Below are 16,481 nucleotides of genomic sequence, written 5' to 3'. Positions count from 1 at the left end.
AATGCTGGGGGTGAGGACACTTGAAGGCAGGTGTGGTTGTGGCAGGGTACAGGGCCCTACTGTAAGTTGATGCCACTGACCCCCTCTCTCCAAATCAAAGACTGTGTTCCCCACTCTTTCCCCAGGTCACTCCTCCATCCTCCACAGAAGGATATATGCTAGGGCCTACCTACACTCCAGCCCGGTCAATGGTCCCACCCCTGTTCCCTCCCCTCTAGCTGCAGGTCATCTTCTCCAGCTAACTTGGGGGGTAAGTGCAAACCTCACCAAGAGCTGTTCAGGGCTAAGTGGTCAGAGTGCCCGGCCCTCTCCCATCCTCTCTGGCAGGTGTTGTAGCTGTGACCCCAGTCTTTGCTGATCACAGAATCAGTGTCCTATCACTTCACTTCTACTCATCATCTACAGTGCTGTGAACATCGTAGATGCCCCCAACCCTGTCCTAGGACATATGGGCACCACATCCATCTGTCGACCTGCCCTCCACAGCTCTGCAGGCTAGGCCTGCTCCAATCATCAGGTCAGGAGCCAATGTTGGTCCACAACCACAGGGCTGGTGATCCCAGCAGATAGTCCACTCAGAAGTAGGATCTAGAGTTGGAGCTCATGTCAGACCCACCAGTCATGCACCTGCCACCAACCTGTTTGCTGCACACCCACCTCCAAGGTGCACCCCTAATCCTGTTGGCCTTCCATCCCACCCATGGGCACCAGACAGTCCATGGTCTAGTCAGCCTGTCCCTCTGCCTTGCTCATATCTGCCTCACCTGGGCATCCTGCAGCAGGTCCTCAAGCCTGGTGACAGTGATGGAGCGGTCACAGCTGTACTTTCTACGCAGTGTGTCCTGCAGCTTCTGTAGCCGTTCCTCAGCCTCCCGAACGTCTGAGAAGAACTGGGGCAGCAGAAGGGGTCAGGCTGGGCTGATGGAGCCCAGCACCCAGCATAGCATGAGAAGCAAGCCCTGAGGGGAGGGGTTCCAAAGACTGGGAAACCCTGAGAGGACCGGAAGTCAGGGCCACACATCTGCCGGGGTACTGGGGGCTCTTCCAGGGCACTGTAGCTGAGCCGCAGGGGAGAGCAAGGCTCTGGTTCTCACCTGGAAGTAGGCGGTGTTCTCTTTTAGGTGCGCCTCGATACAGCAACACAGCTGCAGCATCCAACTCCACTGGGTCTGCAAAGCCGCCTGGAAGGACTGTGGACAGCGAGGCTCTCAGGCCCCAGAACCACCCTACCAGTCCCACCGCCCTACCCCCACGGATGCCTACAGTGGCTCCCTGCAGCCGTGCATACCTCTACTGTAGGCCGGGCAGGGTGGTCTTCCCGCAGCAGCCGGTCCCCCGTGTTCTGGATCTCCTTGATCTTCTTTTCCTTCATCTCCAGCTCCCTCATCAGGGCCTGACACGGGAATAAAGGGTCTCAGGGACAGTGTCAGGAAGGCTGTCAAATGCAACCCCAGTCTCCATAGAGCCTGGAGATGAACCTGACCAGCCACTGAAGCAATTCCCAACAGTGGAGGGCAGTGTAGACATGTGGGGGAAGGACAGGAGGGGGTGATCATGGGAGCACTGTGAAGGTCGGGCTGCCTCACCGAGTAGCTCTCCTTCTTGGCGGCCATGTTGGTATTGCGGTCACTCCAGTCGAAGCCCACCTCTTCCTCCTCCTTCTCGTTCAGCCACATCAGCTCCTTGGTGGCTGCCGCCACAAAGCCATGCAGGCTCTCCAGGGACCGGAGGCGGGCCTTGGAGGAGTTCTGCTGGCAGGCAGAGAATGAGTCCCCGACCACTGCTGCCTACCCCTCCCAGCTACCTCCAGGCCCCTACTCACCAGCAGCTTTGCATACTGCAGGTCTAGTCGGCCCAGGCAGTCACGGTAGGCACCCCGGGTGGCAGGGGAGAGCTGGCTCTGCAAGAGATAAGCAGTGAGGCCTGCAGTGGCTGGGGGCCCATCCCATGACCCACTGCCTACTCCAGGGGTGCCATTTACCTCATCATTCCGTGCCCGCTCGATCTTGGCCCGAAATTCCTCAATAGACTGGTGCAGGCCTCGGTGGCTGCCCAGCTGCGCCTCCACGCTGGGTAGGTCCACACCCCACTCAGAGCTGTCTATCCGGCGCTGGTTCTCCTCCACCCAGGCCAGCAGGTCTTGCAGGTAGCGTAGGGTAGAGTCTTCTAGCTCTGGGCGCCTCTGTGTACTCTGCAGGGTCACCTGGGTCACAGGGGCAGCTACTCCTGCCTTCAGCCGGAGGTTGTACTCGGTGCGGATGGCTACCAGGCGCTCATGCAGATGATACACCCTGAGAACGCACAGGAGTTGGGGAGGGGGTGTCAGATGGACCCCAGGCCTCCCAATCCAGCCTGCCCAGGGTATGGTACATACCTCCGGTACATCTGCTCACCCTGCGGGTGCCTCCCATCTTTAAGGGTCTGAACATCATTGAACAACAGCCGGATCATATTATCGGCCTTGTCCAGGTCCCTCTCCACATCCCCGGCCCTCTGCGCCACCTTGCCTGATGCCAGCAGTCGAATATCCTGCGAAGACAGTCCTGTGTGACTTGGCCCTGCTGATGCTCCTGCTCACCGCCCAGGGTCCTCAGCCAAGGCTGCCCCCTCACTCACTTCCCCAGCCTGAGACCAAGCCCTTAGTTGGCTCACAGCCTTGGTATCCCCATCCTTTCCTTTCCCTCTCTGGCAACCCCACACATCTTCCCAGCGTGCTTCTGACAAATCTGCATCTGCTGACTCTCTGGGGGATCAGGATCCAGTCCAAAGTAATCCTACTAGGTCCAAGGACAGAGACCAACAGAGCCTTGTCCACAGAGCCCTAACCCTCACCCTCCATCTATCATATAACTTTCCCTTCGAGAAACTCCTGTCCAGGCACACACAACCCTGTGCTTTCTGGACCCCACGGCCACTCAGCAATAGGTCTGGGGACTCCTCACCACCCACTCCCTGAAGTGAGGGGTTGAGGAAAAGAGGGCCATCCTGGGATGAGGCAGGCAGGCAGGCACAAAGTCCTGCCTGATGGCCAGAGGCCCATTCTGCCCACAACAGGAGGTCAGAATTGGCAGCACACCAGAAGGACAGCACTAGTTTGGGCCTGGTTTTCCCGCCCAAGTGCCACACCCTGTGCTTGTAGCTCAGGAGGCCACACCCCTAGCTGCCAACAGCTCAGGGCTCCCCTCCACCTCCCTCATGCCTGGAGGGAGGCCCACTCCCGCCCCTTGCCCCGCCTCTCCCCTCTGCCTTACCGACTGAAGCAGGGCGTCGGCCTGGTTCAGCTGCTCCTCGCACAGCCCTGCCTCCATCTGCAATTTGCTCACAATGCGTTGAAGACACTCCAGCCTATGGCCCAGAGCACCCCAGAGATCCACAATGAGCCAACGAGCCCACCACGTTCCAGGGCTGAAGAGCAGTTTCCCTCTGCTCTGGCCTCACTGCCTGCCTGGGGCGCACTGTCCTGCTCGCCCTGAGCACTGCAACTTGGGTTCCCCAGCCCCGGGGGGGGGGGGGGGGGGTTTTTCCCCCCCGGGCGGGGCCCCCCCCGGGGGGGGGGGGTTTTTCCCCCCCGGGCGGGGCCCCCCCCGGGGGGGGGGGGTTTTTCCCCCCCGGGCGGGGCCCCCCCCGGGGGGGGGGGGTTTTTCCCCCACAAGGAAAACCCACCCAGGGGGGGATCCCCTCCCACCACCGGGCCCCCCCCCCCCTGTGCCCCCCCCCCCCCCCGGGGGGGGGGGGGGGGTATTTCCTCCTCAGGCAGTGACTCACCCTGGGGTGGCTCCCCTACCACCACAGGGCCCCACCCGCCTGTTGCCTCCCACACTGCCTGCTACCCTCCACAATGCCCACCTCTCAAACTCGCTCCGGAGCTGCTTCTCCCGCTCCAGGATGGCCACATGCAGCTTGCCCCATTCCTTTTCCACATCCAGTGGGTGGTAGCCGGGGGGCACCTTGAGCTGACCTGCTTGTACCGCCCCCTGTGAACAGAGGCAAGCTCAAGCCTAAATTGGACACTGGGATTCCTGGGCTCTTATCTCCACTGCAGTGCAGAAAAACCCTGGTCCCTGAGCTCTAGGTAAGATCAAGCCACACTCTGGAGGCACACCAGGCTCTGGGGCTCAGGAGACCCCAATTCACCTGCCCTGGGGATGCCTGACTCTCCCATCCCCAGATACCCCAAAACCCCACTCACTTCCCTAGGGCATACCCACTCACCTCCAAGGACTGGTAGATGCCTTTGGACCGGTTTTTGTCTGCCTCCTTGGCAGGAAGCTCTGTCTCCTTAAACTTCAAAAACTGGCACCATAGGATCTGTAGGCACAACGGGTGTCAGCAGCCATACCAAGACGGGCAGAGGACACAAGCCCAAGCAAGTAGGCCCACCTCAATCTCTTCAAAGCTGGAGGGGAACCTGCGTTCCTCAAAGGCAGCTGTATGGTGCCGGATCCACTGTAGCAGCAGCAGCACAAGCTCCCGATACTCCTGCCAGCGAAGCTGCAGCTCCTGTGAGTGAGCACAGGGGTGAGCGAGCAGCCATCAGGTCCTGGGTCCTGGGCTGAGGCCGAGGCCCACCCTCCCACCCTCCTTGGGTCACCACTCACATTGGCCCTCACCCCATCCTGTGCGCCAGGCACACGGGGCATGGCATCATAGAGAGATGAAACATAGGTGATGATAGACTTCTCGTCAGGTTGAGGGACATCCACATCTGCAGAGAAAGGCAGAGTCAGTGGAGCCTAAGCAGCCAGGGGTGGCTGGTGGGAAGGGCCAGTGGCTCATACCTTCTGGGTCCAAGAGCCTTGTCACCCCCAGGTCCCGCTCTGCCACAGAGAAGGCCTGGTCCAGATTCTCCAGGTTGGTCTGACGATATACCTTATTCATATCAATGAGCATGGGCCTGTGGACAAGTGGGCAGGGGACCAGAGAGGCCCACTGAGTAGGGCCACACAGACACATTCCTCCACACATCCTGGCAAAGCTAGAGCCCCACCCTGTATCCTCTGAAGAACACACTACCTACTCCACTAACACTGCTAATCCTTCCACGGGGGCACAGCTGAAAGAAGCCAGCTGTACCGTTCCCCCAGCAGCCCAAGAGGCCTAGTGGTCACCAGCACAGAAGTAGTGCATTGATTGGTATATATCAACTTGGGTTTCTACAGCCTCCCCACCCATCGTGAGGGTCCATGCAGGCCTGCAAGAACAGAAGTGGCTCCTGAAGGGCCCAGGAGGAGACAGGAGGGGCCCTGCTGCCAGGCACCTCCCAGAGGAGGCTGCTGGCCTTGAGCTCATCCCCGCAGGTGCCAGGTTGCAGACACTCTCCCTGCCACCTCTCTGCCCTGACGTGTTTGAGGTCCCCCAATTGAAGTACCCCAACCTATTACTGCCCTCCTCTGTTCCATGGGAACACGTACTTGTGCCGGTGAATGATGGCATTAAAGAGGCGGCCATCACGCCAGCTGGTGGTGAAGTTGTCACAACGCAGGCCCTGGTAGCCTTCCACCATACGCTGTGACCAGAGGAGCAGCTTCTCCTTAGCTGTCATGTCCTCTGACTGGCCGCTCACCTGGATGTCTGAGATCTGCCATATGAAGCAGAGTTAGCCCTGGCCACCTGGCCTGCCTGATCATTCACACCACCAAATGACCACTTGCATAAGAGCAGGCAACTGTAGTACTCGGGGCTCCCCAGCCACCTGGGGCACAATGGGGATTCCTGGGGCTGGGACCTGCCACATATCAGTCTCAAACCCAGGCCACTCCAGCTAGCAGCTTCCACAGAAGATATCAGGGTTCCTCACTTCTACTGTCAAAGGGTGGATTCCCTGGCAGCCCCTTAGCTGGGGGAAACTGGAGTGTACCCTAAACCCCCAGCATATAACAGAGGTGGTGGGCAGCTGGTACAAGAGCAGCTACAGACCCTTAAAGTTGGTCCAGCTGTTGTAGAGGGGCAGGGGCAGGTCAAGACCTCTCTCTGGTTGCAGGCTCAGGTAGACGGAGTGATGTCAGGGGACTGGGCATGGTATGTGTGTCTGGCAGCTTGGCCCTAAGTCCAATCTCAGTCTACCAGCCTGCCTGCCATTGGTGCGTGTGCTAGCCTGTCCCTAACTGTTGACCTGCCAGCCCATGTGACTCAGCTACTGTGCCAGTCTGGCTTTCAGGCCCAAGATCTTAGATTTGTGGCTTCCTGTGTGGCCAGCACAGGCAAGGGGTGAGTCAGCCATGGCAGCCCTGTAGCTCCAGAAGCGTCCCCAGGCAGCCCCCAGAAGATGCATTCCTTCACAGGGAGGCTCTGAGGGCCCTGCCCAGCCAGAGCCAGAGGGTAGAGAACAGGCAGGCCTTGGAGAGAGGATTGCACCCTGAGGCCACACAACCAGCATGGGCTGGGGCTGACAGGAAAGTTCAAGGGTGCCACCTCCCAGGCCATACCCCAGTTAGAAAGAGGGCCAACCTACCAGCCAAGGAGGCCACAGAAACACTAGGGGTCAGTGGCTGGAAAGGAGAGAGAGGGAGGGTAGGTGGGGAACCACCCACCTGGAAGTGCAGGATGATTGTCCAGATCAGGCCGAGGGTCAGCTTGGGGTTGCCATCAGCAATGTCATCATTCCTTATGTTCACCAGCTTCACCTAAGAACAGTCGCAGCCCACAAGACAGACATTCAGGAAAGGGGCCAGGAGGCCTGGGGCTCAGCCTGAGGCCAGGTAGACAGCCTTACCTGGCGGTGCCGGAGGTAATCCAGGGCAATCTGGACATTCTGCAGCTTGTGGAAGCGCATCCTCCCCTTCTCCCGGGGCTGAAAGGAGCCAAGCCATAGTCAGGGTCCACAGGGCAACTGCAGTTCCCAGGCCCCACCCTTTAGTTGCCCCAAAGCAGCAGCAGCACCAACTAAACCAAACGTCTTTCCCCAGTATTAACAGCCCTTCCCTCATCCCATGTTCACCTTCCCCAGCTGGGTGACCACCAGCCCAGGGGCAGGCTTAGAAAGCCAGCAACCCAGGCTGTGGGAAGGAAGGAAGGGAGTGGGGAAGAGACAATAGCCAGGAAGCCGCAGGCGGAGGGCAGTGGCATTGGAGTAGGGTCCTCGGCGGTGGCCACTGCAACTTCGGGCGAGTCTCTGGCCCGGCCCCAGGCGGGCAGCAAGGGGGACAGCAGGCAGCTTGACACATAGCCATCTGCCCACCCGGGAGCCAGGTGTGGACCAGACTGGACCGGCCTCCAGCCCCAGGTGAGCTGGGTGGTAGGCTCCTCAGTCTTGGGGAGCCCACGTGCCGCCATGCCAGCAGGCACGACCACTCACCAGGCGCAAGCTCCTGATTACGTCCCGCTCCCTCGGCTGCCCAGCCAGAGCAGGGCAAAGGGTAAAGGGCAGAGGTCAAGATTCAGAGTCCAAGCAGCAGAGAAACCAAGAGCAGAGCAGAGCATGAGGTTACTGTGTTAGAGCCCGAGCGGAGGACAGCGGGGGTTATTCATAGGCCTGGCCCATTGGCTATGACACATACATCCTGGCCCGAGAGGAGCAGCGGGGGTATGGGGAGGCTTGAGAAGGCTCTCGAGAGGGGGCTGGGCTGGGCACTGAGTGGGCAGTAGGGAAAGGCCCCAGGGAAGGAGGGGAGGAAGCCAGGGCCACAGAGGAGGAGAAGGACACACATACCAGGCTGTCCCCTGAGAGGACCTCCAGCAGGGAGATGAGGTTGTGGCCATCACGGAGGTCTTCATACAGGTCACTGATGTGCCTCTGAGCCTGTGGGAACAGCAGGGACCAGGGCGGCCACAGGTTAGATTCCTTAGAACCACTTAGGGCAAAGGACAGAGCAAAGCACCAGGCACTGCCTAGGGTGGGGAACGGCAGGGGCACGGAGCACACCCCTGTCCCATGCAGGCACCTACCTCTGCCCTCCAGTGCTACAGCAGAGAACAGGAGAGACCAGAAAGAAGGGAAGAAAGAGACAGGAGTGAGTGTGGGAGGAAAAGACAGAAAATAACAGGTCTCAGAGATGAAAGGGGAGTTGGGCAGTATGAGAACACCCTGGAGATATGTGGGCTGGAAACCTCCCAATTCCCAAGCAGATACCACTAACCTTGATGAGATGCTTGTTGACCCACTTGGTGAAGGTTTTCTTCTGCACACGGTCCCGTTCATCTGAGCGAGACAAGAACAGTTTACTTAGAGCCAGAGAGAAGCCAAGGGGGGCCCCCAGATTGAGTCCCGTACAGACACAGTGACCTGGGTGGTGAAACTCTGCCTTAGGTTCCACCAGGCCTTTCCCAGATGAGAGAGACTCAGGTTCCCCAGGAGTCCTCCCCACAGAGACACCAAGGTACCCGGGGAGGAAGCTAGACCCAGAGGGTGCTGTTGTTTAAAACCTCTATTGTCTCAAAAGGAGAGGGGAGGTCTAGAGCCACCGCACCCAGAGCCCACAGAATACAAGTCCCAGCCTGCCCCCACATCCCATTCTGCCTCCCAGGCTAAGGAGAAGCATGACTGGCAAAGCTTTTACAGGGGAAGTCAAGTCTCCCTAACAGGACAAGAGGCCTTCCCAGGGGCAGAGAACCCCAGGCATCCTGGTCCCAGGCTTCTAGCCACAGGAGGGTCCGTTCCTGCCACAGAGGCCCAGCCCGGCAGGAATGCCAGCTACCTTTCTTGCCCTCGGAGGCCCTGAGCACAGCCAGATAGAGGTTGTCCTCGGAACTGGTTCTCTTGCCACCCAAGCCCTCAGGCTCGGGCACACGGAGCCGGTGCTGAGACATGGTGCTGTCCCTCCCCTTCGTCACCCTGTCCCTTGGCCTCCAGGTGCTGTGTTCGGTCTGGGCAACCCCTCGTGGCACACAGGCTGCTGGACACTAACTCAGGCTCAGCTCAGACTGGAGTCCCTGCGGCCACTCCCTGCCTGTACTACTCCCCAGCAAGGCAGTCCCACCCCAGGAACCCTATCCTGCCTTGCCCGCCCCCCAGAGGGGAGTGTCCCTGCGGGAAGGAGGAAGACAACCCCTCCCCCATGGCCACACCCTCAGCCCGCCAGAAACAGGAAACAGGGGTTTCCTCACCCACCCTGCCCACAGCAGCAAGGCCTGGGTACAGGGATAGGGGAAGAGTCTGGCTCTGGTACCAGGAATGCAAGGGAATACACACTACCCCCATGACCACCCAGAAGGATCTCCTACCACACAGTGGTGTCAGAGTGGCCAACTCCAAGGCAATGTCTGCCTACTTCCTTGCTTGGAGACTCCAGAAGAAACCTCTAACCTATAGGACATCTGGGGGTGGGGACCAGCTACATCTACTTCTTAAAGCTCCCCTAAGTCGCACCTCCTCAAACCTGCACTGAGCTGGGATCATGCCCTACCCAGTGCCCCCCCCCAACTGTTAGGATTTCAGGCCCTCCTCACTTTGGCAGAGTCTCCCCCAAGATCCCACAAAGCCTAGCCAACCCAGCCAGGCAAAGCACACCTCAGGCTAAAGCAGCTCATAGCTGAGCAGTGACTCATCGCAGCAGGGAGGCCCAGCCCAAGCTGCAGGGACACCTCCCCATTAGGGGTGGGAGAAGCCGGGAGGATGGGGGAGTGGGGAGCACACGGGCAGCGCACAGCCCACTCATGAGTCAGGTCTGAGGAGGGGGCCTGGGTACAGTGACTCACTGGAAAAGAAGCTTGTACCTTGGAGCATGATGGGGCCGTTTGCAGCAGGGTAGGGCTGGCAGATAGCAGCTGTTACAGGTTGTAAAGGTGGAGGAGCTGGGCAAAGGGCACAAGGGCCCCTCTGACCAGACCTGTCTATTCACAGATTATGGCTCCCTCAGGTCAGCAGACGGTGCCACCTATAGCCAGCATCTGGGACTGCCCAGCCAGCCCCACCGTAGGAAAACATGCACCACCCCAGACCACAAGAATTTTCCAGCCTCTGTTTCGGCCTTGATTTGATCCAGCTGTGAGTTGCTGAAGAGGAACACCCCGCTTCCCACAGCACCTCCGGCCTCTATTCTGGGAAAAGCGCACCAGATGCCACCCTTGCTGCTGCCCTGTATGGCCACAAGAGGGCACCAAAACTCTGTGGGGCTGAGACAGGGACCTAAGGAAAGCTTGAAGCCCCAGCCCCACACAGAGCTCTGCCAAGTGTCTTACACCTGCCTTTCAGGTGAAGGAACCCCTCAGACTGCAACACAAACCCTCTTGCTCTGTCCTTTCTGGCCCAGCAGCCACCACACCCCACTAGAGATGACTTGCATTGTGTCCGTCATCGTCGTGTCCGTCATCGTTGTGTCCGTGTCCATCTGCGTCGTCCCCTTCCCCAGCCAGAGGCCCTTCAAAACCCCAAATCTGACTCCACATGGGTAAGTGCTAGGGTACAGTGCTCCTGAGAGCTGTTCACACTGGAGCACAGAGCAGGCCAGTAGATCTCCCAGCCAGGAAGCACACTCTACAGAGAAGAGGAGGTGTGCAATAGCGGGGTGGGTCCCTGAGGCCACTCCCTGCCCGCAGTGTTCCCCAGTAAGTCCAGCAAGGCAGACAACACAGACTCCTGCAACCGGGCCAGGAGGTGAGACACCACTAGAACTTAGGGCAGACAGGGCCTAACATCCAGGACACACATAGGCCCTACTTGGGACTCTGGCCAAGCTGCTTCATCAGCCTTCTTCTGTGCCACCATTAGTCTGCAAGAATTACACTTGGGGCAGGGCTGCCTGGGGCCTGTACTCAGAGCTCCGGCAGGGGCTTCCACAGTCCCCAAGCCTACTCCAAGCACCCCTCCTCCTGAACATGTCTTCCTCTAAGGGCCTCCTTCCTCAAAGACCTTCCAGGGTCTCAGGGCATATGGTCCCCCAAACCTCACCAACTGTGACTTGCCCTTTGCCCCCGGCTGTAACTAACCCCCTCCTCTGTCCATCCTACTCAGACTCTTCAAACTCACAGGTAAAACTACTAGCATGGTAGCCAGCAGAAGCCCAGACACTCCCACTCCTCTAACCCTGCAGCACACTTCAGAGAGCTCTCCCGGTATCTGATCAGCCCCAGGAATCCTCTGTACTGTGTGGCACACCTGTAGATGGCAGCTGACCCTCAGCACCAGGCCAGCCCCCCAGAGGAGGGAGGTAACTGCGTACGGAGTGTCATCGCCCTTTTCTACAAAAGTGGTAACGGGCTAGCCAACGTGGGTCTAGTTAGAAACACCCCCCACACACTGGGAGAACATTGCAGGCCAACAAGAGTGGGAGGACCCGAAGTCCCACCCGCGGCCTCCCTCTCGGAACATCCGCAGTCAACGCCTGGCGCCATGACAACCCTCTGCCCCGCCCACCTACCATCCCCCCACTCCAGAGGAAAACCTACCCAGGAGGGGGAACACCCCCGACCTTCCTCCCCAGGTGTTTCCGGAGCTCGGAGGCGGAGCTGTACCTGGGCCAAGCACCACCCTGAAGAGCGAAAGCTCGAGACCAGCCCACCCACCCGGGCCCGCACCCACCTACGCAGCACAGCTGCCGGTAGAGGTAGCCCCTGCGGGCCTGCTCGCAGCCCCCGTCCAGCCAGCACGGGCGTTGCAGCAGGACCTCGCTCTGCAAGGCGAAGGCGCCCTCGGCCGCCCACGCCCCTGCCATGGCCGGGAGCTCCGGCTGCTCCGGGTCGCTCTCGGGCCGTAGAGGCCTTGCTCCCCGCCTGCGGCGAAGGCCGGGGCTCAGCCCTCCACGTTCTCCCCGTCCACCGGACGCCAGGCCCAGACCCGGAGAACCTGCCCCTGCGCGTGCCCCGCCCAGTTGTGGGCCAGGAAGCCGCGCCCCGGCCATAGGGAGCGCGCTGGCCGCGGGAACTCGCGAACCACGGGGCGTGGGACGCCCGGGACACAAGGGTCTGAGAACAGCCCAGCAAGCCGCAGTTCCTCCCCTGGGAATGCCCACGCACAGGGAAACTCTGGCGTCTGCGGGAGGGCCACACCCACCGGGATGCTCAGGGCTCACGGGACCTGCGGGGGCGATGGGCAGAGGATGGTCGAGGCCCCTAAGCGGCGTCTGGCACTATAGGGCGCCGAGCGAGCCAAGAGGGGATGCAAGGGAGCCCTGGGAGGAAGGGCCCGTGCCTGGTCCAAACCACATGCCTAGAAGCCCTTAGCCTGTACATTCTGTTGGATGCCCCTGTTTGCAGCTGACTCACAGGCTGCTGGGAATCCCAGGGCCACTCCTGGACAATCCGTTCCAAGACCCAAGTTCAGGCTACCTTGCCCTGGGAGCTAGGACGGAGCAGGCCCGCTATGGGGCCCAGAGCCACACACACTACCACGAGTGCCCGTCCAGGTCTGTGCTGCATCCCATCGGGGCGGTCCCTCTGGCGTGAAGCCTTGGTGCAGAGCTGCCCAATCCCCAGGGACTGCCCCAGGCTCCATTCACTTGGGCCCCGCCCCGTCTTGTGGTGGGGATGGCCACCTCGGAGTATAGCCCGGGAGCTGGTGACTTTGAGGAGGGGAGGGCAAAGCACGGCCTAGTTGCTTGCCTCACAGCTGGTTCTGGGTTCTGTGCCCTGCTGGAGGACACTCCGGCAACCTCTGTGGGCAAAGGAGGCCACTGTGCAGGCCGCATGCTCCTGCCACTCTGAGAGGCCCTTGCCTGCCTCCAATCCAAGGCTCACCCCCGTCACTCCTGCCACCCACCTACCCAAGACCTGATGCAGGCTACACAGCCACAAAGCTCCACCTCCACCACACCCTAGGAAGTGGTAGGGTCTTCAAAGCAAGAGTATGAACAGGGGAGCCAAGAAGCTTTCACAAACATTGCTGTTTAGTTCAGGAACAGGAAGAGGAGGGAGCCTTAGCAGGCCAGGGGCGGGAGGGAGGCGGACCCTCCACCCCTGCCCCGCCTCCAGTCTCCTGGCAGGGGCGGTGGCGGTCAACGGTGGCAGAGGCAAGGGCGCTTACCTTGCTCGTCCTGTGCCTGCCGATTCCCTCTACGCCAATGCCATACAGCAGCCAGAGTGACAACATGACCCGCGACCACCAGGGAGGGAAACAGGCTGCTCGACGGCTCCATGGCTGCCACACTGAATGGGCAGAGCCGTCCTCTATGCACCAGGGGCCAGCTGTTACAAAGTCACACAGCACCTCCCTGCATGGAGGGTGAGCAGAGGGGTGCCCCAGGAACCAGAGCCCACCCTGGCCACGGCTGCCCTGCCTTCAGCGACAGCTGTCTTGCACTATCTGCCGGCAGCCGGGGGACAATGTACAGTCCCCTCCGCACCAACCGCGCGCCTGCCCAGCCTCCTCCCAGCCTCCTCCCTCCCGGTGGCTCTTGGCCGCTCCCCACTCTTCACTCCCCACACGGCCCGGCTCAGCTGTCCCTACGCAGAGCTGTGGTAAGCAGCTCAAGGTTAGCTGGAGCCTTAACCCTTGCCTACCCACAGCCACACCCGCTAGGAGGAGGGGCCTGAGGCTATCCTACCCAAGCTGCAGCCCCCCAGCCTAGCCTGGGCAGACTCCAGCAGGCCCTCCCTCCCAAGTAAGCCTAAGCAACACTCCTTGCCCCCATCAGGAGGAGGACCTGAGCCCTAAGTCTACCTCCAGGGGTGCTCTCTGAGGACAAATGCCAAGCGCTGAGGGTGGATGGATGACAGTACCCTGTCGCTCATTCTCCCCCACCACAGGCCTACAAGGGACCCTACCACACTCAAAGACAGATGGGCTCCTCACAAGCCTCAAGCTCCTATATGAGGCCTTTGGCAGGCTCTGATATGAGGCCAGGTGAGGTTGGGCAGCCTGGTGGGTATAGAGAAAGGACAGGGACCCTGGCCTCCAGCCTGGCTGGGTTCCCAAAAGACTCAAAGGTTGCCCCACCTACCAGGCACGATCTTCATTGAGCACAGCAACAGGAGCCCACGGGGCGGACAGGGAGCTGGCAAGGGGTGTGGGGAGGGTCACAGGCCCCTCTGAGGCAACAAGCCGTGCCGCAGCAGCCGTGAGGCGGGAGGAGGGCACAGCGAGCAAGCCCTGTCAGCAGCAGTTGGGGTGAAGGGAGGGGAGCAGTGGGCAGGGGGCCCAGGGGGATATAAATATCCAAGGAGGGCAAGCAAGGCCCGTCACTTGTCCAGACTTAGAACATGACGTGCGGAGCCCAGGCTCACTGGAGTCTTGTCTGGCTGGGGGGCCCCATGACACTCACCCCACCAGCCCCCAACCCGGGCTCCCACAAGTGATGCTATAAGGAGCTGCCTGGCATTGGGCTCTACCCTGGATTAAGGCAGGAATGGACTTCGGCTCATATTCCCTTTGAGCGACATGGATGGGGGGGAGGTGCTGGCCATGCCCTGTCCACCAACTGGGTGCTCTTGGGAAATGCCACATGGGCCAAAGAGGCACCACTCCCCTTTCTCCCAGGGAGCTCTGCAGAAGTCTATCAACACAACACCTGGTCCCAGGGTAGATGGGACAGCTTCCCCAAGGTCACACTGTGGGCCAGAGACCCAGGCAACCCCAAACTAGGACATGAACACTTGTCCGCTCCCACCATTCTGCTCCTCCCACTCCAGGCTTCTCCTGATAACCCAGGAATTATAGAATGGGGAACCCCCCCCAACCCCCTACCCTGTACCCAGCATCCCCAGTCTGTAGAGACACAGGGTCAGAGGTCAGTGGGCAGGCCCAGACCACATCTGCTATGTCCAATGCTGACTTGGACCCCAGTGCTTCCTGGGAAACAGGATGCATGTGTGCATGTATCTGCATCAATGGAGGACCCAATCCCATTTCTCTCCTCCCAGGAGTCTGAGCATACTGGGCAGACCCTTGGGCTGTAGCAGACAGAGCTGAGGAGCTAGTGTACCCCCCACTCTGTAGCATTTCCTGTGTTAAGCATCACTCTGTTAAAATCCTGAGCATATCCCATAGTCTTGGGCTATGAGCACACTATTCAGATGAGGAGACTAAGGCATGGTAATGGTGAGGGGCTGGCCTGAGTTTCCACAGGGTCATATGACTCAACATATGTGGCCTCAACCATCTGTCATCATAGCACAGCAAACCAGCTCTGGACTCTTAACAGCTGGGGTGGGGCACCTGGTCCACACCAGGCAAATTGGGTGTAACCACGGCTTCCAGTACCACACTTCACAAACTCATTTCTGAAGAAAACTAGCCTGTGGTGGCCAGCTCTTGGGCCGATTCAGGGACACTGGAAGGCCCAAAGGCAGGCCAGCAGCAGACAGGGACAAAGCCAGATAGGCACGGTTCTGCAGAGGCTCAGCAGACTCAGAGGAGACTGCATCCCCACAGCCTCAGTGAAAAGTGGTACCCAAAGACACGAGTACCTGAGCACTACAGGCAGGGGACACATAGTCCTCCACCTCCTGAGGGACCCTCGGCAGGCTGCCAAGGAGAGCCCAGCCCCACTTGGAGACCTTGGTCCCTCCCCACTTTCTGCAGCCTGAAGCCTCCACTACAGCTGTACCTTACCTTGGCCCAGCTGGATCAACTCTTCCATGCTGTACCTGTCCATAGCTGCTGGCCAGGCTAGGCTGCTCCCACAGCCAGCAGAGAGGAAGGCAAGGCAGGAAGGAGGGAAGGGGTAGGAAGTGGAGGGAGGGCTTGCTCATGCCCTGGCCTCCACACCCAGCTCTGAGAGCAGTAGCTCCTCCTCATGGCTGACTAAAGGGTCTCCACAGTCAGCCAGACCATCAGAGCCCAAGCCTGGGGACTGGCATCAATGGGTCAAAGCAGTCTAAGTAGACCAGCCTAGGGGTACAGAGAACAGGCCTGCCTTAGTCCCTAAGCTCTGGGGGTCTCAGCCCACTGGTCTTTCTCATTGACCCTGCCAGGCAAAGACTATCCCACAGCCTCTGCTTCCCTCCATAGGCCCCAGTTGAGCCCTGCCATCCCACCCACCCACCCACATTCCAACCAAGCATCCATGTGCCCACTGCATTCAGCCTCACCACATGGAAGCAGTATGTGCACACATTTCTCTCTCTCTCTCTCCTCTCTCTCCTCTCTCTCTCTCTCTCTCTCTCTCTCTCTCTCTCTCTCTCTCCCCCTCCCCCACATACACACACACACACACACACACAAAAACACACTACCTTTTAGTGGTGGTACTGGGGGTCAAATTCAGGACCTTGAGCACTTTGGGCCAGCCCATGATCACTGAGCTGTCACACCACCTCTTGCCTCTGAACAACTCCACTCCTTTTTTTTTTTGTCTTTTTGAGACAAGGTCTCCCTATAGCCCCAGCTGTCCTAGAACTCACTATGTAGACCAGGCTGGCCTTGAACTCACAGAGATCCACCTGCCTCTGCCTCCTGAGTGCTGGGATTAAAGGTATGGGCCACCACGCCCAGCTTTTTTTTTTTTTTTTTTTTTATTACATTCTGGGGCTGAAGAGATGGGTCAGCGGTTAAGAACACTGGCTGTTCTTACAGAAGGTCCAGGTTTGAATCCCAGCACCCACATGGTAGCTAACAACTGTCTGTAACTCCAGTTCCAGGGGACCTGACAGCTTCTTCTGACCTCCGCAGG

The 16,481-nt window shown here is 59.6% G+C and overlaps 1 protein-coding gene across 9 annotated transcripts in view; it reads right to left on the bottom strand.

The window, feature by feature from the left end:
* Plec (plectin) overlaps window positions 1-16,481 on the bottom strand; it is a 54,763-nt gene that overhangs the window by 16,074 nt on the left and 22,208 nt on the right. For 3 of the 9 annotated variants that reach the window (XM_029564211.1, XM_017798533.2, XM_017798529.2), the window contains exons 2-19: window positions 8,076-8,137; window positions 7,649-7,738; window positions 6,713-6,790; window positions 6,531-6,623; window positions 5,412-5,578; window positions 4,779-4,894; window positions 4,599-4,705; window positions 4,381-4,500; window positions 4,213-4,308; window positions 3,847-3,974; window positions 3,252-3,345; window positions 2,375-2,529; window positions 1,982-2,291; window positions 1,823-1,900; window positions 1,587-1,748; window positions 1,289-1,393; window positions 1,095-1,190; window positions 765-890 (exon numbers count right to left, since the gene is read on the bottom strand). In XM_029564211.1, coding sequence (XP_029420071.1) covers window positions 765-890; window positions 1,095-1,190; window positions 1,289-1,393; window positions 1,587-1,748; window positions 1,823-1,900; window positions 1,982-2,291; window positions 2,375-2,529; window positions 3,252-3,345; window positions 3,847-3,974; window positions 4,213-4,308; window positions 4,381-4,500; window positions 4,599-4,705; window positions 4,779-4,894; window positions 5,412-5,578; window positions 6,531-6,623; window positions 6,713-6,790; window positions 7,649-7,738; window positions 8,076-8,137 — 2,183 coding nt within the window. Of the gene's footprint in view, window positions 1-764; window positions 891-1,094; window positions 1,191-1,288; window positions 1,394-1,586; window positions 1,749-1,822; window positions 1,901-1,981; window positions 2,292-2,374; window positions 2,530-3,251; window positions 3,346-3,846; window positions 3,975-4,212; window positions 4,309-4,380; window positions 4,501-4,598; window positions 4,706-4,778; window positions 4,895-5,411; window positions 5,579-6,530; window positions 6,624-6,712; window positions 6,791-7,294; window positions 7,413-7,648; window positions 7,739-8,075; window positions 8,138-8,633; window positions 8,886-11,455; window positions 11,697-12,895; window positions 13,192-15,421; window positions 15,438-16,481 lie in introns of those variants that run through there. The other 6 variants (XM_029564212.1, XM_008834486.3, XM_017798531.2 and 3 more) reach the window with 6 other exon arrangements.

The sequence above is a fragment of the Nannospalax galili genome, unplaced genomic scaffold (genome assembly GCF_000622305.1).
Source record: "Nannospalax galili isolate Female #2095 unplaced genomic scaffold, S.galili_v1.0 scaffold717, whole genome shotgun sequence".
Classification (NCBI taxonomy): Eukaryota; Metazoa; Chordata; class Mammalia; order Rodentia; family Spalacidae; genus Nannospalax; species Nannospalax galili.
Note: the sequence above shows the minus strand (reverse complement) of the source record. Positions and strands in the feature narration are given on the sequence as shown.